At 48.6% G+C, this 20,663-nt stretch overlaps 1 protein-coding gene and 1 long non-coding RNA gene across 2 annotated transcripts; both read right to left on the bottom strand.

The window, feature by feature from the left end:
- Nucleotides 1-947: 947 nt before the first annotated feature.
- Nucleotides 948-10,169, bottom strand: LOC141988630 (uncharacterized). The gene is made up of 3 exons (XR_012639795.1): nt 9,457-10,169; nt 4,398-6,960; nt 948-1,175 (listed from the first exon to the last, which is right to left on the bottom strand). It is a non-coding gene; the product is annotated as an uncharacterized LOC141988630 (long non-coding RNA).
- Nucleotides 10,170-12,155: 1,986 nt separating this feature from the next.
- Nucleotides 12,156-19,638, bottom strand: LOC141988627 (uncharacterized). The gene is made up of 2 exons (XM_074954470.1): nt 19,527-19,638; nt 12,156-13,295 (listed from the first exon to the last, which is right to left on the bottom strand). The coding sequence occupies exon 2, from the start codon at nt 13,150-13,152 to the stop codon at nt 12,289-12,291; it is 864 nt and encodes a 287-aa protein (XP_074810571.1). The 5' UTR covers nt 13,153-13,295; nt 19,527-19,638; the 3' UTR covers nt 12,156-12,288.
- Nucleotides 19,639-20,663: the final 1,025 nt, after the last annotated feature.

Below are 20,663 nucleotides of genomic sequence, written 5' to 3'. Positions count from 1 at the left end.
CAAGCCAGAGAGAGAAGGTCCCCCACATGAGGCTGGGGAAGCAGGGGCATGAAATCCATGGGTGGCATAACGGGGGTGGGGGGCTGTAATACAAGGGGATGGACAGAGGGTGGGGATCGGGGCCAAGTAAGGTGACCAGACATCAAATGTGAAAAATCAGACAGGGGGTGGGAGGTAATAGGGGCCTATGTAAGAAAAAGACCCCGAAATCAGGACTGTCCCTGTAAAATTGGGACATCTGGTCGCCCTAAGGCAAGGACACATGGGACTGATGCGGTGCGATTTGAAACACACTGGGAGAGAAAAGGGGTTGCCAGTAGATTTCTTTTTCTGACACTCTTTAATTAAAGATTAATTTTTAATTCTTGGAAACTCCAGGCCCAAGGGTTGTCAGCCCTAGTGAGAAATGGGATGGGGGGACTGGGACCCAGTTGGCAGAGGGGAGGGGCTAGAAAAACGGTAGGGAAGGAGCAGATGGTGGGTGGGAATAGAACATGGGGGCAGATCGGGCAGAATGCTAGAGAAGGGGGCCCATGGGATGGGGGTCAGGACCTGGGGACAGATGAGAGCAGGCCACTGTGGGGCAGATTGCCACAGTAGGGGGCTGGACCTGGGGGCACACAGAAGGGGCAGGATGCAGATGCACTAGAATACGGGAGGCCGGGGAGATGTGGACAGGAAGGCTAGGGCAGTGGTGTTAGGATATAGGGGGCAGGAGCCATGGGGTTGGGGCAGGTAGGCTTGGGTAGGACACAAGGAGCGGAGAGGGGCAGGAGGACTAGAGCAGGTGGCAGATGAGAGGGAGGAGGAACCACTTACCTGGTTGCATACCCCTGAGCTTACCCAGGGAGAGGCTGCCAGGGGCCAGGCTGGGCTCTGGATGTCAGTTCAGAGCGACTGCACTTGTATTAGCCCTCAGTGGCCCAACCAGGGCACCCGCTGTCAGGCTTCCAGCTCCCCAGTTGTTCCCTCTCTTGGCTGAAGACACTTGCCCCTCTCCCTTCTGATAGGGGTATTTCCAGGTTGCACCGTTCTCCCTTCCCTGTGTTATCCCAGCACAGACAGGCTGCCCAAGGACTTTCTTTTCAGAAATTGTTAATAGATGCAGTGCGACAGGTATAAAGTACCACCCAGCATTTCCTAGCAAGTCTGCTTTCTTCTTAAGGCACAAAGAACTACAGAGAAAACACACAAAATAAATCAAATAAAAATAAGAAACCTACACTCATGCTAACAAGACCAGGATTCCCCAACCTGCCATGGATTCTGGCAGAAGCAGTCCTTCAAACCCCTGCCCAATTGTGTTCCTTGTGGTTACCATCTCTTCCCAGTTTCAGCTCAAAACTAGCACCCAGTCCTTCCAGCCCTCCCCTAAGGCCCGAAGTTCTGCGTGGGTCAGGAGTCCTGTCCATTTGATGGATCAGGAAGAAGGCCCTGAGCCTGTTTGAAACCAGGCTAGTTATTCACAAAACCCTTCTTTGTGGTTTGGTCCCTAGAGAATCCAGTCTGAACTAGTACATGCAGATCTCTCTGGGGTGGGATAACAGAGGAAGGATATTAGCCTCCCTACTAGAGAAGGTACGAGCAAGGTAACAATAATGCATACACAGCTGCATTTTTAGTATAATGTACCCCAAAGATATTAACCCTAATTCAATACAGTTTAACTTAATTCACTAAAGTGTATCATAATTCCATACGGTTTGTTCAGGATATTATAGGTCAGGCTGTGTTTTAGTCACAGGTATTTTTAGTAACCATGACCTGTCCATGATTTTTGTTCCAGCCCCTAACTAAAACTTGGGCCAGGGGGCCACCCCCAGGACCCCTCTTGCGCTGGGAGTGGGGGAGGGAGGCGGGCAGGCGGCAGAATGTACTATTGCCACCCTTTCTTTAGGAGAAAATACAGTGGGTGACTCTTGTCAGCATACATTTCAATAAAATCTCTTGAGAAGTTCAGAGTTTCCAAAAGGGCTCTTAAGGATGCCACATCAGTAGGGGTGGGAAGTTTTCTAATCAACTCCACCCATTGTGCAGCTGAGGCTCATCCTTCCTTTCCCAATATGACCCCTAAATATTTTACCTCTTGGTGTCCCGATTGGGCCTTGGCTCTGCTAGCCTTGAATACGGTATCTTGGATGATCTGTAACACCTCCTCAGTGATCCTACCAACCTATTGTCCCCATGCACCAATAGATCATCAACTTAAGAAATTACTCTCTTTTGCTCATCAGGTGTCAATTTTTCCCACATCTTAACCACATGGGAGTGACAAATTGTGGGTGCGTTATGAAAACCCTGAGGGAATCTTGTGCAACCGAAGTGTCGTCCCCTGTAGCAGGGCGAGCACTCACCGCTGCAGCGCCTCCTGCTGGTCAGTCCAGGAATTAGCTCATCCCGCTCAGGATCGCCCTCCTCTGTCCAGTTTCTCCCCTGCCCTTACCTGCCCCTCCACAGTCCCTTTATCTCCACCAGTTCAGGCCCTGCATCCCTCCCGGACCACAGTTCCCATGGTTTAGGGTCCTCCCCTCCCAGGGGATCCCAATCCCATAAGCCAACCTCGCCTCAGTGACCCATTGCCAGTGTTCATTCATTCGGGCAGCTAGGCCTTGCATTTCTGTTGCACTGTTTGCATTTTGCACGCATGCCTGTCCTACCCACAGGTAGAGGAACTTCATTAAAATATTCCCAAACTGGGTCTCTTTTATGGCCTGCTGCCATTATAGGTTTTCCCTTCTAGTGAGGGAATGGTATGGTAGAGCTCGAATCAATGAAGGCTACACTCAGAAAGAGCTCAAGACTTCTGGAATATGCTGCTCAAACAGTTTCACTTTTGTTTCTACTTCCTGTCCCTCCCTTCTCACATTTATCTCCAGACTTCTTCTCCTTGTCCAGATCTATTCCGCCCCCAACAATCTTCTATTCGTTGAACTTTTTGAAACTTTGCACTTTTAGAGAGAGGTAAGGGATTGACTCTGTGTACACAAACTTACAGAGGGACAATAGGGTTGAGGTCTGTTATTTCTCACCTCTATATATCATTTATTTATTTAAAACATTTTTGCTGTTAATAAGCATGTTATTTCTAGAGACACAAATCCACAGTTTGAGAACTGCAAAACTAAGCATCTCTGATGGTATCTTCTAGACTGAGCACTAAGTCCCATTGGGTAGATAGAAAGATTAACCTAAATAATCTATACAGAAGCCTCTGGAACCCAATAAGATTGGGTCCCTAATCCATGAACTATTGGAACTCATTTACAAAACTCATTTACAAAACTTTTCTTAAACATTACATGAATATATTTTCTCATACTATATTGTCTCATACTATAGAATTCTTAAACATTACATAAATATATTGTCTCATATTATAGAATTAGAATTTATAATCCCTATTCCATTATGAAATATCTTTGAGCTATAATGTATCTTAATTAAAACTTTTTTTCCTCAAAAAGCATTTTTTCAAAAAAAATCTGATTTACATCAAAAAAATCTGATTTAAATTAAAAAAAATCTGAATTTTTGTATTTTAAAAAAATCATTGATTTTTATCCACCTTGAGTAGCACTGATCCTGTTGCCCCTAACCCCAGCACCTCCTAACCTCTATTAGCCCAAGGCCCGCACCGTCCCTGGCTGCTGGAACAGAGGATGCTGGTCTGTGGGGTAGTGTCTCCCATTCTCATCCTTCTTCCACTGTACCTTTCCTCTGTCTCACAACACCTCCCCTAACGTGACTGGGTCTCTGTCCCGCTCTTGCAGCTACTTCACATAAGTGGGGGGAAGCCCAGTCCCTGTGGTTCAGGCGGCCTAAGATAACATCTAACCGTGGCTGAAGAGGGGAAGGGTTTGGGACAGGTGGTTTAGGGCAGGGAGAGTCACCAGGGGCCTCAGGACTCCTCGGTTCTATCCCTGGCTCTGGGAGGGGGTAGTTAGAGTCAAGATGCCTGGGTCCTACCCCTGGCTCTTGGAGAGGAGAGGAGTGGAGGCTGGTGGTTTAAAGTAATAGGGGCTGGGAGCCAGGACTGGCCTGGAATGGGATCCCAGCCATGTCTCCCTTGTGACACTTCCTGCAGACCCAACCCTGATCTCGACACCAACCTGGCCAACATCATCGAGCAGTGCTGGAGAAAGAGCATGCCCAAAGCATCCATTGAGGACGCCATCAAAGGAGGGGTAAGTAGCTGGGTCCTGCCAGCTCATCTCAGGGGGCAGAGGGGCCCTTGCTGCATTCTATGGGCCAGGCCAGATCCTGCCAAGGGGCATTGGGAGCCTTGAGGGAGGGAGCGAGGCTGGGGTTGTGGCTACGGTGCTGGGCTGGGCCACAGGACTCCTGGTGTCTATTCCTAGCTCTGCCACTTGCTGCCTCTGTGACCATGGGCAACTCACTTGGGTCATAGGGAATTGCCAGACGGGATCAGTGCAGAGGTGTGTCCACTCCAGTGTCCTGTTTCCAGCACCAGAGGCTGCAGAGGTTGGTGTAAGAATCCCGGAGTAGCAGATGTGGGGATAATCATCCTGTGCTCGTGTCACTGTGCTTCAGTGGGTCACACCTGAGAATACCAGAATCAGGACAAACTGCTGAGAAATAGGGCAGACACATGTCAGAACTGGTGGTTGTTCTTCCATAAGTTATGCCACACCAGCAACAGAAGTAAAACTTCTGTCTCACTACACTGGCTAACAAGAAGTCAGAATTGCAGCCTCGTTAGGTATCCCAGTCCTTGTTTCACCACCCAGACACTAGACTTAATGATGAGTGGTTATTTAAAACCAAAAAGAAAAGGAGTACTTGTGGCACCTTAGAGACTAACCAATTTATCTGAGCATAAGCTTTCGTGAGCTACAGCTCACTTCATCGGATGCATACTGTGGAAAATACAGGAGATGTTCTTATACATACAAACCATGAAAAAATGGGTGTATACCACTACAAAAGGTTTTCTCTCCCCCCACCCCACTCTCCTGCTGGTAATAGCTTATCTAAAGTGATCACTCTCCTTACAATGTGTATGATAATCAAGTTGGGCCATTTCCAGCACAAATCCAGGTTTTCTCCCCACCTCCCCCACAAACCCACTCTCCTGTTGGTAGTAGCTTATCTAAAGTGATCACTCTCCTTACAATGTGTATGATAATCAAGGTGGGCCATTTCCAGCACAAATCCAGGGTTTAACAAGAACGTCTGAGGAAGGGGGGGGTAGGAAAAAACAAGGGGAAATAGGTCACCTTGCATAATGACTTAGCCACTCCCAGTCTCTATTCAAGCCTAAGTTAATTGTATCCAATTTGCAAATGAATTCCAATTCAACAGTCTCTCGCTGGAGTCTGGTTTTGAAGTTTTTCTGTTGTAATATCGCAACTTTCATGTCTGTAATCGCGTGACCAGAGAGATTGAAGTGTTCTCCGACTGGTTTATGAATGTTATAATTCTTGACGTCTGATTTGTGTTCATTTATTCTTTTACGTAGAGACTGTCCAGTTTGACCAATGTACATGGCAGAGGGGCATTGCTGGCACATGATGGCATATATCACATTGGTAGATGTGCAGGTGAACGAGCCTCTGATAGTGTGGCTGATGTGATTAGGCCCTGTGATGGTGTCCCCTGAATAGATATGTGGGCACAGTTGGCAACGGGCTTTGTTGCAAGGATAGGTTCCTGGGTTAGTGGTTCTGTTGTGTGGTATGTGGTTGCTGGTGAGTATTCGCTTCAGGTTGGGGGGCTGTCTGTAGGCAAGGACTGGCCTGTCTCCCAAGATTTGTGAGAGTGTTGGGTCATCCTTCAGGATAGGTTGTAGATCCTTGATAATGCGTTGGAGGGGTTTTAGTTGGGGGCTGAAGGTGACGGCTAGTTGCGTTCTGTTATTTTCTTTGTTGGGCCTGTCCTGTAGTAGGTGACTTCTGGGAACTCTTCTGGCTCTATCAATCTGTTTCTTCACTTCCGCAGGTGGATATTGTAGTTGTAAGACTGCTTGATAGAGATCTTGTAGGTGTTTGTCTCTGTCTGAGGGGTTGGAGCAAATGTGGTTGTATCACAGAGCTTGGCTGTAGACAATGGATCGTGTGGTGTGGGCAGGGTGTAAGCTGGAGGCATGTAGGTAGGAATAGCGGTCAGTAGGTTTCCGGTATAGGGTGGTGTTTATGTGACCATCGTTTATTAGCACTGTAGTGTCCAGGAAGTGGATCTCTTGTGTGGACTGGACCAGGCTGAGGTTGATGGTGGGATGGAAATTGTTGAAATCATGGTGGAATTCCTCAAGGGCTTCTTTTCCATGGGTCCAGATGATGAAGATGTCATCAATATAGAGCAAGTAGAGTAGGGGCGTTAGGGGATGAGAGCTGAGGAAGCGTTGTTCTAAGTCAGCCATAAAAATGTTGGCATACTGTGGGGCCATGCGGGTACTCATAGCAGTGCCGCTGATTTGAAGGCATACATTGTCCCCAAATGTAAAATAGTTATGGGTAAGGACAGCTAGTCTTGTACATTTCTATCTCTTCACCCACTTCCACAATACACATAGGAAAGAACAGCTCTACCTCGTATAACCGAGCATCATGAACTTCAAAATGAACTCCATGGTTCTCTTTTCCTGTGTCACGTGGGCCACAAACAGACTTCTGAGACTGGCTAGACCCCTCTGCAGTGGAGAAGAATTCCTGACTTGCCGTGCCACCGGACAAGCCGGCCATGGGCTCCCCAACATCCTCCAACTCGACCTCCTTGTCCATGACTTTGTCCTCAGGCTCGAGCCCCCATCCACCACCTCCAGCCCCGCCAAAGTATCCATGGGGCTCTTGGTAGTGCAGGTGCGGTGGCCACCAAGGATGGCGTCCAACTCCTTACAGAAGCGTCAGGTCTTAGTTGCAACACCAGACCACATGTTTGCTTCCCTTGCCTTCTGATACTCAGCTCCTTTACGTTTGCTAAGCACTGCTGCCTTCTCCTGTCCTGTAACCAAAAGGTAACCAAAAGGTATTGTATGACTGGCAACCCTACCAGTCATACAATAAGCACATACTGTGGAACTGCCCCCTCCTTTCATCTCATTAAAAGCTGGGGGGTTCTGGATGGTCAGATCTCTCCTTGCCCAGTGTGGCAGTGACATTGGGGAGGTTGTGGGGGGGCTGTTACTCTTTCATGCTGTACAAAGGGGTGTGTGAAGCTTAGTGTTTTCATTTAAAAGCACAGCAAGACATTACACACTGAAGAGCTGTTTTTAAAGACAGTGTGGTTCAGTGGGCTGAGCTATGGGCTGGGAGCCAGGAGACCAGAGTTCCATTCCCAGCTCGCCACTGGCCTGTTGACTGACCTTGGGTGAGGCTCTCTGTGCCTTGGTTTCCCCATCTGTAAAATGGGGATTGAGACACTAAGCTGCTTTGTAATGCACTTTAAGATGTACAGAGGCCCCCCATCTTTAAATTATCTCAAAAGAATAATATATTTCAACTAAAACCAAGGCAAACAACTCTCCCTCCTCTAAACTCCATATGTTGTGAGGCATTTTTTTCCTTCTCCAGCCCCAAAGCACAGGTCAGAGTGGGCTGTGTCAATCCAATCAAGGAGCTACTGTGTAAGCGGTGGGGCAATCAAAGCATCAGACAGACTTTCATGGAAGGGAAAAAGCAGCTGGTGCCCTAGGGGGATGAAGCCCACACTGTGCAGCCGGCTACTGCTGCCTTCAGCCCACCTTTGCACATCTGGTGCAATGGCTGCTCCCCTGCAAGAGGCATTGTGCTGTTTGACTCTCCCTCGGAGAACATCCACAACCATTTCCCTCCCTCGTGTGCATAAGTTGTTTTTACAAAAGAGAATTCATTTGCAGTGTGAGCTGTCGGAGGGGGAAGTGGCAACTTCAGGCTCTTCTAAACAGGCAGATGGTAAAATAAAACCAAACCTCTTTCCCTACTTTTAACCATGCATGTACAATTTATCATTTCCGAAGCATCCTGGTGGATTCTCCATCTCTGGCAATTTTTAAGTCAAGTTTAGATTTTAAAAAAATCAAAGCTCTGCTCTAGTTCAAACCGGTATTAACTCAGGGAAGTTCTTTGGCCTGTGTTATACAGGCGCTCAGGCTAAATGATCACAATGGTCTCCTGTATAGGCCTGGGGAAATTGTGCACCATTGCACAGGCGCAGAATTCATGTCCCCCGTAGATTTTTTTTTCCTCTGCAGAAAATACATTTTGTCAGAGAGGCGCTGCAGTTACACCTTTTGCCCACCAGGAGCTATTGTGGTGCCAGAATAGAGGATAGCCAACTCACAGCCATAGCAGAAGTGGCATTCCTCACAGCAACCTGTGAGGAAATATGCAAGATGAGGGGGGGACACAGACAGAGCAGGGCACACAGGACTTCTGTAAGGTCACATAGACTGGGGTTCATAGAATCATAGAATATCAGGGTTGGAAGGGACCCCAGAAGGTCATCTAGTCCAACCCCCTGCTCGAAGCAGGACCAATTCCCAGTTAAATCATCCCAGCCAGGGCTTTGTCAAGCCTGACCTTAAAAACCTCTAAGGAAGGAGATTCTACCACCTCCCTAGGTAACACATTCCAGTGTTTCACCACCCTCTTAGTGAAAAAGTTTTTCCTAATATCCAATCTAAACCTCCCCCATTGCAACTTGAGACCATTACTCCTCGTTCTGTCATCTGCTACCATTGAGAACAGTCTAGAGCCATCCTCTTTGGAACCCCCTTTCAGGTAGTTGAAAGCAGCTATCAAATCCCCCCTCATTCTTCTCTTCTGCAGACTAAACAATCCCAGCTCCCTCAGCCTCTCCTCATAAGTCATGTGCTCTAGACCCCTAATCATTTTTGTTGCCCTTCGCTGGACTCTCTCCAATTTATCCACATCCTTCTTGTAGTGTGGGGCCCAAAACTGGACACAGTACTCCAGATGAGGCCTCACCAGTGTCGAATAGAGGGGAACGATCACGTCCCTCGATCTGCTTGGTATGCCCCTACTTATACATCCCAATATGCCATTGGCCTTCTTGGCAACAAGGGCACACTGCTGACTCATATCCAGCTTCTCGTCCACTGTCACCCCTAGGTCCTTTTCCGCAGAACTGCTGCCTAGCCATTCGGTCCCTAGTCTGTAGCGGTGCATTGGATTCTTCCATCCTAAGTGCAGGACCCTGCACTTATCCTTATTGAACCTCATCAGATTTCTTTTGGCCCAATCCTCCAATTTGTCTAGGTCCTTCTGTATCCTATCCCTCCCCTCCAGCGTATCTACCACTCCTCCCAGTTTAGTATCATCCGCAAATTTGCTGAGAGTGCAATCCACACCATCCTCCAGATCATTTATGAAGATATTGAACAAAACCGGCCCCAGGACCGACCCCTGGGGCACTCCACTTGACACCGGCTGCCAACTCGACATGGAGCCATTGATCACTACCCGTTGAGCCCGACAATCTAGCCAGCTTTCTACCCACCTTATAGTGCATTCATCCAGCCCATACTTCCTTAACTTGCTGACAAGAATACTGTGGGAGACCGTGTCAAAAGCTTTGCTAAAGTCAAGAAACAATACATCCACTGCTTTCCCTTCATCCACAGAACCAGTAATCTCATCATAAAAGGCGATTAGATTAGTCAGGCATGACCTTCCCTTGGTGAATCCATGCTGACTGTTCCTGATCACTTTCCTCTCATGTAAGTGCTTCAGGATTGATTCTTTGAGGACCTGCTCCATGATTTTTCCAGGGACTGAGGTGAGGCTGACTGGCCTGTAGTTCCCAGGATACTCCTCCTTCCCTTTTTTAAAGATTGGCACTACATTAGCCTTTTTCCAGTCATCCGGGACTTCCCCCGTTCGCCACGAGTTTTCAAAGATAATGGCCAAGGGCTCTGCAATCACAGCCGCCAATTCCTTCAGCACTCTCGGATGCAACTTGTCCGGCCCCATGGACTTGTGCACGTCCAGCTTTTCTAAATAGTCCCTAACCACCTCTATCTCCACAGAGGGCTGGCCATCTCTTCCCCATTCTGTGATGCCCAGCGCAGCAGTCTGGGAGCTGACCTTGTTAGTGAAAACAGAGGCAAAAAAAGCATTGAGTACATTAGCTTTTTCCACATCCTCTGTCACTAGGTTGCCTCCCTCATTCAGTAAGGGGCCCACACTTTCCTTGGCTTTCTTCTTGTTGCCAACATACCTGAAGAAACCCTTCTTGTTACTCCTGACATCTCTTGCTAGCTGCAGCTCCAGGTGCGATTCAGAAGGGCTGGCGGGGGGGGAAGACACCCAATAACCCTCCTGCTTCACTCCCAGGCTCCTTCCTGGCAATTACTTCCCTTTCCCTGAGCTTCTCCATTACCCCCGAGTCCCTCAAGCCTTTGCACTGCTTCTGAGGGGCATGGTTCTGTATGGTAGTTTACACGACTTCTTACTCAAAGTTCTGTGTTAATATGCCTAGTAAAGAATCTATTTGTCAAAAAACACTAACGGAATCTTTTTTCAGAGTAGCAGCCGTGTTAGTCTGCAGCCGCAAAAAGAAAAGGAGGACTTGTGGCACCGTAGAGACTAACAAATTTATGAGAGCATAAGCTTTCGTGGGCTACAGCTCACTTTATGCTTATGCTCAAATAAATTTGTGGGTCTCTAAGGTGCCACAAGTACTGAATCTTTTTTGTATTGTTACAGACATACTTGCCGACATTTGAAATAAATTACCAAAATAATTGAAACCAGTGTGATTATATTGTGTTATTTGGACAAACAGAATATGCAGAATTTTAAAATTTTGTTTGGAGAATTTTTAGGCGTTGAATTCCCCCAGGAGTAATGGGAAACTCTCTCTGTGCGCCTGCCAGTCACACAGTTCATCAGGCATCATGGGCAGTTGGGCCCGAGAACATTTTGATTGGTTACACTGTTTACACTGGCTTCTCCACATGCTGTGTGAATGCATCAGCTTCTTTAATAGGAAAGAAACACTGGGTTAGACAGCCCTCTGTTACACATTAGGTACATAATTCTTCTTTGTTACATTTCTATTTAGAATAGACGGCATGAGCAGTTCCTCAGTCTTTTTTCAATCACACACACTCGGTCAGAGGTGGGCAGACTACAGCCTGTGAGCCACATCTGGCCAGCGGGACCGTCCTGCCCGGCCCTTGAGCCCCCGGCCCCTCCCCCGCTGTCCCCCTTCCCCCGCAGCTGCATGGGCAGCATGGCTGGCTCCGGCCGGGCGGTGCGGCTGCTAGTCCTGCAGCTCTGAGCGGCATGGTAAGGGGGCAGGGAGCAGGGGGGTTGGATGGGGCGGAGGTTCGGGGGGGGCGGGAGGAACGGGGTGGGGGGGTTGGACAGGCATGGGAGTCCTGGGGAGCCTGTGAGGGGCTGGGGGTGTGGATGGGGTCAGTGCAGTCAGGGGACAGGGAGCAGCAGGGGTTGGATAGGGGGTGGAGTCCGGGGAGGGCGGTTGGGGCGGGGGGTCCCGGGAGGAGGCGGTCAGGGGACAAGGAGCAGGGGGCATTGGATGGGTCGGGGGTTCTGAGAGGGGCCCTCAGGGGTGGGGGCCCGGCTGTTTAGGGAGGCACAGCCTTCCCTACCCAGCCCTCCATACAGCTTTGCACCCCGATGTGGCCCTCGGGCCAAAAAGTTTGCCCACCCCTGCACTAGGTTGTCCTGCCCTTCAGCCCAATCCATGCTGAGACAGGACTGCAAATCCCACCTCTAGATGTCATCCAAGAGTAATCCTCTGGCTGGAACCAAGGTAGGTGTGTGGGGGAAGTTCCTAGCTTGGTCCCATTGAGACGGGTGGAGGGGGAGAGGGGGAGTGAGTGTGGGACAGAAAGAGAGAGACCGGGTTGGATCCCATCTAATGCAGTAGGCTGTGACCATCTGCTCTAAATACACTCCACCTGTCTGCTCTTCCACACACTGCTAAGCCAAGTCCCCTTCCCTGTCCCCCTCCCCCCCATCTCTCTGCTGGGCATCCTGGGGACAGGACTATGTCCTGACCTGCATCTGCTGGAGCTGTGTCAGGCCCACTGACTGCCAGAAGCCCTTGAGGCCCTGCAGGTGGCAGAAGGGCATTGGGGTGCATGACCGGGTGCTGAGAGGTTGGCCAATCTAGCAAAGTGCTTGCCCCAGACAGCACAGCTGTTTGGCCACTCTCGGCTGTGAATGAACCGATGTGATAGCAAGGAGGAGGCCCGAGCAAAGTTCCTGCTTCAGCCAATGCATCGGAATGTCCTCCCCGGCAGTGTGCGTGCACTGGTGCTTGATCAGTGCACTGGTTCTGTTGAAGTTCTTACTAGAATCGTTACAATGATGCGGCTGCGCCCTGATGTGTGCGCTGGTGTCTTCTCAGGCTTGAGCTCCGTGCAAAGCCCTTCCCACAGTCAGCACAGCGGTGTGGTCGCTCCCCGGTGTGCGTGCTGTGGTGTCTTCTCAGGTGTGAGCTCCGTGAAAACCTCTTCCCGCAGTCAGCACAGTGGTGTGGTCGCTCCCTGGTGTGCGTGCTCTGGTGTCTTCTCAGGTGTGAGCTCCGTGAAAACCTCTTCCCGCAGTCAGCACAGCGGTGCGGTCGCTCCCCGGTGTGCGTGTGCTGGTGTCTTCTCAGGTGTGAGCTCCGTGAAAACCTCTTCCCGCAGTCAGCACAGCGGTGCGGTCGCTCCCCGGTGTGCGTGCTCTGGTGTCTTCTCAGGAGTGAGCTCCATGAAAACCTCTTCCCGCAGTCAGCACAGCGGTGCGGTCGCTCCCCGGTGTGCGTGCGCTGGTGTCTTCTCAGGAGTGAGCTCCGTGAAAACCTCCTCCCGCAGTCAGCACAGTGGTACGGTCGCTCCCCGGTGTGCGTGCGCTGGTGTCTTCTCAGGTATGAGCTCTGTGCAAAGCTCTTCCCGCAGTCAGAGCAGTGGTACGGTCGCTCCCCGGTGTGCGTGCGCTGGTGTCTTCTCAGGTGTGAGCTCTGTGCAAAGCCCTTCCCGCAGTCAGCACAGTGGTGCGGTCGCTCCCCGGTGTGCGTGCGCTGGTGTGCTCTCAGGTGTGAGCTCTGTGCAAAGCTCTTCCCGCAGTCAGAGCAGTGGTGCGGCCGCTCCCCAGTGTGCGTAAACCAGTGTATTCTCAGGATTGAGGACTGTCTGAAGCTCTTGCCACAGTCAGCGCAGCGATAGGGACACCGGCCCATGGGGAGTCTCTGGCTGAGTTTATTCGGGGGACGGACTGCGTCCTGTGCATGGATCCTTTTGTGGGCTGTGGGATCCTGCGTTCCTGCCGCGCTCTCCCCACACTCAGACGGTGTCCTCGGTCCCCCCAGTATCCCGAGCCCTGCTGGAGAGAGCAGAGGCAATCCCAGTGTTAGCTCATAGTTAAGGCTACAGGTTTGTCAAGGAAGGAAAAATTTCAAGGATGGAGCGATTTCCCCATTTGTCTGTGACTGTTTTTTGGATGGGTGCCTCACCCAGCAATGGTGGCTCCTGTCCCACAGGGCTGGACCCAAAGTCTCGCTCTGGGTACTGAGACCTGGCCTGCGGACTTACAGTGCCACTCAGATTTGCCCCCGCCCCCAGTCATGATGGTGGGGGAGGTGGGGCAAACTTCAGTGAATGGACTTGCCACTCATATCTTCTCCAGCCTGCCTCAACGCCTCTGCATCAGCCTGCGGTTAGGGTTGCAGTATTGGAGGGTTCCTGGGCAGGGCGAGGAGGAGGGCAGGTTTTGTGAAAAATCATGGAGCGGTCACAGTACATTTAGTGACCTGTGACTTTTACTAAATTTACTACAACTGCTCCGTAATTTCCGATAGGAAATGCTGACACAAATCTGCAGCCTGACTCAGGGTGGTTCTACCCTATGCTGTTTGTGCAGCACCTAGCACCTGCTCCCACGTGCGCCATGCACCTCTTGGGTCTTGTTCGATGCTTAAATTGTAGCCTGCCCAGGATACAGGCAGCGTCTGGCACAACGGGGCCCTCATCCAGAACTAAGTGCTAACACACAGGATCCGGGTTTTGTTTTCACTGATTTTGGTTTTATTTCCATCAGAGGGGTTTATTTACACGTTGCTGGTTCTGTGCTGTAAAACAGGCGACAGTACGTCTCTTGTTCCCCAGTATTTGCTCTGTTTAAACTATATTAGTTTGAAACCAGTTTAGGATCTACAATCCCCTCGTGGACACATTGAGACTGGTATAAAGCTGCTCACATCAGCGTAGCTTATTCCTGTGCAGGAGTGAGTCCTTTTCAAGGAATTCCTTCTAAAGATGTCATCTACCCTGAGCCTGTTTCACTCTTTGTGCAAAACTAAACTAAAACCTCAAGAGGGTTGGGGGGAGGTTTGAGGGGATGACCACTCAGTCAGGGTTTGTGTGATGTAACCTGAAAAACAGGTCTCTATTGTGTCACAAGACAATCAGTGACACTGCTGAGCTGGAAGGGGTGAACGGCTGCCACCCAGCAGGCCTTTGATCTACAGACTGTCACAGACCATGTTAAGGCTGAGGGCTGTGCTAAGCATTGACACTGAAGCAATGTAAGTGACAATGATTTTGTGCCACTGAGAGAGCAGGAGGAAAGGGGGATGTGACAAAGGCCATCCCACCCCCTCTCCCTCACACCCAGCCCATACACCAGGATACTCCAAGTCGTGCTACACAGGATAATTTCCTCTGGCTCCCATGTGCGTTCGTGCCCCCAGCAGCAGCTGCCTGGCACGTGGGGCAGTTTTAGAGCATTACAGTGAAACGCTGCAAATACTGGAGACCTGCTCTACAAAATGGCGTCCTCCGCACTCATCGTACATGACTGATCCTGCCCTGAGTCATTCCCAGCTTTCTTCTTGCTCGCCGGGGACATGTTTCTCCAGTCTGAGAGGTCACGTGTGATGTGAAGTGGCAGAGAGGGGGTGGGGTGGGAACCTGGAGAGGACAGCGCCTTCTCTGCCAAGGGCCAGTGACTTGGGGATGTTCTCCCAGGCTGCAAGCAGGTTTTTGCCTGTCTGAGCTATGTCTGGATGCAGGTGCCCAGGGCCAGAGAACACGAGCGCACACAACTTGAGTCAGGAGGGGCAGAGGCATGAAACCCATCTGAAAAATGTCTAGGATGCCCCCGGCTCAGTATGATTTTCTGAGGTGCAGAAAGCCTAGAAGAAGGTGTTGTGGTCTATGGACCAGTAGGAGTGTCTTTCTACCCAGGTGCTTGTCTGCCCCCCAGTGCCAGATCCACTGACACACACATATTTTATCCTCACAGCCCCAGTGCCCTCTCCGTTACACAGGTGGGGTAACTGAGGCATGGGGGAGTTACAGTGACTCACTTCTAGAACCAAAACAAGATGTTTTGAATCCTGCTGCAAAGTCCTACCCACTAGGGAAATGCAGTCCCCATATGCTCCCCCACCACAGAGACCTCTCTCTTTCCCTCAGCATCTCTCAAATCCACTGTGACATTGCACTCTATATGATTTTATAAAAATATGCTAATGAGCGTGACTATAATGTAACTGAGGCATGCTTCATGCAAAAGGTCTCATTGTAAGGTATCATTACAAAGCTTATAATCTACTGAATGTGTTTATCCTATTTGTATGAATGTCTCATTCTTGTATCTGAAACTAGAAATATAATATATAACTCTGAGGGCCTATTGTAATTATGCAAAGTGTGGACCATTAATGGTGGTATGGAATCTTGACAGGAACACTTCTTAAGCTGCTTTCAGTTTAAGCCTACAGCTGTTAGGGGGCGTGGTTCAGACCTGGGTCTGGGTTTGCAGCAGGCTAGCGGGTCTGGCTCAAACCAGGCAGGGCACTGAAGTCCCAAGCTGCCAGGGCAGGGAAAGCAGGTTCAGAAGTAGCCTTGGTACATCAGTTGGCAACCCCAAGGGGGTTTCTGTGATCCAACCCATCACATCCATCACCCCACATCTCTTCCAAGTTCATCACTGTTAGGATATAGATATTCAGGCCTGTCTGTAAAGGCCTATACTCTAAGAATTTAGGTGTATTTTTACCACTTGGCTAGTTAGAGGTATAAAAGAAAGAATCAAAATCACTGTCTGCCAGTGTAAGGGCCTTCTCTTACTGTGACAGTCTGAGGCCCTGTTCTTAGGCTAAGGCCTTTGGCTAAGCAGCAGAGGCAGCCATAAGCTGGGAAGCGACCGGTCACATCCTCCCATTCCAAACTAGTCACATTGAAAGAAGGTGCTATTGGGCTGTTAGGAATACAATCCTGTCCTGATAATGCCTATCACCTCCAGAGAAAGGGAAGTGCCTAGAAGATGTAAAAGGAAACTTAGTTTGATAGCATCCTGTCTGGCAAGAACTCACTTATCAATAGCTGGGATGTGAAATCCTCACTTCTGTATTGTTTTGTCATTATAGTTCCCACTTTGCTATTTTTTGTCTGTATAATCTCTGTCTGGTTCTGTGATTGTTTCTGTCTGCTGTATAATGAATTTTGCTGGGTGTAAACTAATTAAGGTGGTGGGATATAATTGGTTACATAATCATGTTACAATATGTTAGGATTGGTGAGTTAAATTTCAGGAAAATGATTGGTTTAGGTATAGCTAAGCAGAACTCAAGTTTTACTGTATAGTCTGCAGTCAATCAGGAAGAGGGTGGGGGGAAATGGGAACAGGGAATGGGGGTAAGAAATTGAAATAATGTTTTGCTAAAGGGGGAAATGGGAACAGGGAATGGGGATGGGGAAACTGGAATCATGTTTGGCTAAGGGCAGGAATGGGAAGAGGGACACAGGTGTAAGGCTGTGTGGTGTCAGAGCTGGGAAGGGGGACACTAAGGAAGGAAACTGGAATCATGGTTGCTGGAAGTTCACCCCAATAAACATCGAATTGTTTGCACCTTTGGACTTCGGGTATTGTTGCTCTCTGTTCATGCGAGAAGGACCAGGAAAGTAAGGGGGTGAAGGAATAAGCCCCCTAATAATCACCTCCCCATCTCTGATCCATTTCTGTCACAGCTTTGAGGTCCCATCATTTTTAGGTCCCATCGTAGGTCACAGATATCCAATGAGTAGGAAAGATGGGAAGTATGATAGTAAGACTCCCTGGCTTAACCAGGAGATCTTCAATGACCGGAAACTCAAAACAAGAGTCATACAAGAAGTAAATACTAGGTCAAATTACAAAGGATGAATATTAAAAAAAATCCAAACAAAAAAAAACCCAAACAAACCCACAAGCATGTAGGAACAAAATTAGAAAGGCCAAGGCAAAAAAGCGAATTAAACTAGGCAGTAATATAAAGAGAAAAAACAAAGCATTTTACAAATACATGGGAAGGCAGAGGAAAACAAGGACAGCCTAGGCCCATTCCTAAATGGAGGGAAAGAGAATAAGAGAAAACGCAGCAATGGCCGAACAGTTAAATGCCTCTTTTGTTTCAGTTTTCACCAAAAAAGTTAGCTGTGATCAGCTGACTAACACAGTCAACATCAGTGTCAATGGGGTAGGATCTGCGCCTAAAATAGGCAAGGAAAATAGTTATGAATTACTTAGACAAGTTAGAGGTCTTCAAGTTGGCAGAGACTGATGAAATACATCCTAGAATACTTAAGGAACTGGATGAAGAGATCTCTGAGCCATTAGTGATTATCTCTAAGAATGTGTGGAGGATGGTTGAGAGACCTGAGGATGGGAAAAGGGCAAATATAGTACCTAGGTATAGAAACGGGATAAGGACAACTCAGGGATTTATAGACCAAGTAATCAAACATTCTATTTGTGAGCACCTAGAAGGACATAAAGTAATAACTAGCAGTCAGCATGGATTTGTCAATAACAAATTATGTCAAACTAACCTAACATCCTTCTTTGACGGGTAACAAGCTTTGGACTGGGCGGACGCAGTAGATATCACATCTCAAATTTAGTGAGGCTTTTGATACCGTCTTACATGACCTTCCCATAAATAAACTAGAGAAATATAGCCGAGGCAAAGCTACTGTAAGGTGGGTTCGCAACTGGTTGCAAAACTGCACTGAGAGAGTGGTTCTTATCGTTCTCTAATGAGCTGAAAGGGTATCTTGAGTGGCATCCCAAAGGGATCTGTCCTGGGTCCGGTTCTATTCCGTATCTTCATTAATGATTTAGACAATGGCATGGAGAGTGCACTCATAAAGTTTATGGATGATTCAAAGCTGGGGAGGGGTTGCAAGCCCTTTAGAGGACAGGACTAGAATTTAAAATGATCTTGACAAAATGGAGAAATGGTCGGAATTGAAATGATTGCCTAGGAAGGAGTACTGCAGAAAACCATTGGAGGTTATAGTGGATCACAAACTAAGTGAGTCAACAAAGTGAATCCTCAACTGGAATACTGTGTCCAGTTCTGGGCCTCACACTTCAGAAACGATGTAGACAAGCTGGACAGGGTCAGAGGAGAGCAACAAGAATTACTAAAGGTCTAGAAAACATGACCTACGAGGTAAGATTGAAAAAAATTGGGTTTGTTTAGTCTGGAGAAGGGAAGACGGCCGGGGGCGGGGGAGGGGGAGAAAGGGTTTGATAACAATCTTCAAGAACATAAAAGGTTGTTACAAAGAGAAGCGTGATAAATTGTTGTTCTTATCCACTGTGGCCAGGACAAGAAGTAATGGGCTTAAATTGCAGCAAGGGAGATTTAGGTTGGACATTAGGAAAAACTTCCAAACTGTAAGGGTAGTTAAGCAGTGGAACAAATTACCTGAAATCTCCATCATGGGAAGTTTTTAAGACCATGTCAGGCATGGACTCCATAATACTTAGTCCTGCTTCAGTGCAGGGGACTGACTGGACTAGATGACTTACTGAGGTGCCTTCTAATTCTATGTTTCTAAGATTTCCAGGATTCAGATATCAAGGCCAGACAGGCTCATTGTGCCCATCCAGCCTGGCTTCCTGCCTATCCCAGCCAAAGAATCTCCTCCCCATGATTCCTACCTCCTGGCTCAACAAGAACAAAGCTTTGAGAAAGTCACACCCCATTTCCACTGACAGGCTTCCAGTGAGGAGCTCTCCCAGTGGTTCATTCCCCTCCCAGATAAACACTGGCCCCTAATTCCCAGTCTCCATTTGTTCCCTTCTGCTCCCAGCCAGTGCATCTCACTTGGCCTTTGCCTTCTACATGAAGGAGCCCTCCGCTAGCAGGTATGTAAATCAGAAGGGACTGGGTGTAGGATTCATACAAGGTTCATATGCTTGGCAACATTCAGGGCACACCCGGAGTGTTGTGCTGGATCTGTGCACACACAGCTCCTCTCAAGGGCATCAACCTTGGAATCTCGCCCAAATGACATGAACCGTGGGAAGCCTCTCAGGACTGGGCTCAAGGCCCGAGAGCAAGGAATGCGGTAGATAGAAATTGGTAAATAAGAATGTTAAACAAAGCCAGTGTATTCCTTTTATCTGTTGGAGAATGTAATGCGCGGGGGGAGAGAGAGAATAAAGGGGAAGGTGGAAAGCTGACAGGCAGAAGCCTGTTAGCAGACCAGCCGCTTGCTTGCTAAAAGCTGTGTCCTGTCTTGTCATTGAACCGCCATAGACTGGGTTATGATGACTCACCTTGGGAGGGGCTCTCAGGCCCCGAGCTTTCCCTGGAGTCCTCGGCATCCCGGATCCAGAGCTCTGCCTCCTCTACCTCAATTCTGTGGATTAAATCTGGTGTGGAACCTGAATAGCCTGTTTGGGGGGAAAGAATCAGTTTCATTACTGAAGTTTTGGGGACAGGGACTCATTTATATGTTGGTACAGACCAAACAATGGCCCTACTGGGTCAAACCAAAGGTCCATCTAGCCCAGTATTCTGGCTTCTGACAGTGGCCAGTGCCAGGTGCTCCAAAAGGAATGAACAGAACAGGTAATCATCAAGTGATCCATTTCCTGAATTCACATTCACAGCTTCTGGCAAACAGAGGCGAGGGACACCATCCCTGCCCATCCTGGCTAATAGCCATTGATGGACCTATCCTCCATGAATGTATCTGCTTCTTTTTTGAACCCCGTTATAGTCTTGGCCTCCACAACAGTCTCTGACAAGGACTTCCACAGGTTGACTGTGCATTGTGTGAAGAAATACTTCCTTTTATTTGTTTTAAACCTGCTGCCTACTCATTTGATTTTGTGACCCCTAGTTCTTGTGTTATGAGAAGTAGTAAATAACACTTCCTTACCTACTTTCTCTACCAGTCATGATTTTATAGACCTCAGTCTCCCCTTAGCTGTCTCTTTTCCAAGCTGAAAAGTCCCAGTCTTATTAATCTCTGCTCATACGGAAGCCGTTCCATACCCCTAATCATTTTTGTTGCCTTTTTCTGATCCTTTTCCAATACTAATATATCTTTTTTGAGATGGGGCGACCACATCTGCATATAGTATTGAAGATATGGGCGTCCCATGGATTTATAGAGCGGTAAAATGATATTTTCTGTCTTATTATCTATCCCTTTCTTAATGATTCCCAACATTCTGTTTGCTTTTTTGACTGCCGCTGCACATTGAGTGGATGTTTTCAGAGAACTATCCACCATGACTCCGAGTTCTCTTTCTTGAGTGCTAACAGCTAAACAGCACAACAGGACCCCGATCTCAGTCAAGGTGTGTCTGCACAGCACCTGGCATGATGGGGCCCCAATCTCGGATGCTGCTTGAGAGGAAAGCGCAGGAGATCCCAAGCAGGAGAGTAATGAAATAAACCTTCCT

This window comes from Natator depressus, chromosome 6 (genome assembly GCF_965152275.1).
Source record: "Natator depressus isolate rNatDep1 chromosome 6, rNatDep2.hap1, whole genome shotgun sequence".
Classification (NCBI taxonomy): Eukaryota; Metazoa; Chordata; order Testudines; family Cheloniidae; genus Natator; species Natator depressus.
This window is presented reverse-complemented; position numbering and strand designations above follow the sequence as displayed.

Coding starts and splice junctions, on each gene's coding strand:
- LOC141988627 (XM_074954470.1), bottom strand. CDS start 13,152: ATGGGCCGGTGTCCCTATCGCTGCGCTGACTGTGGCAAGAGCTTCAGA.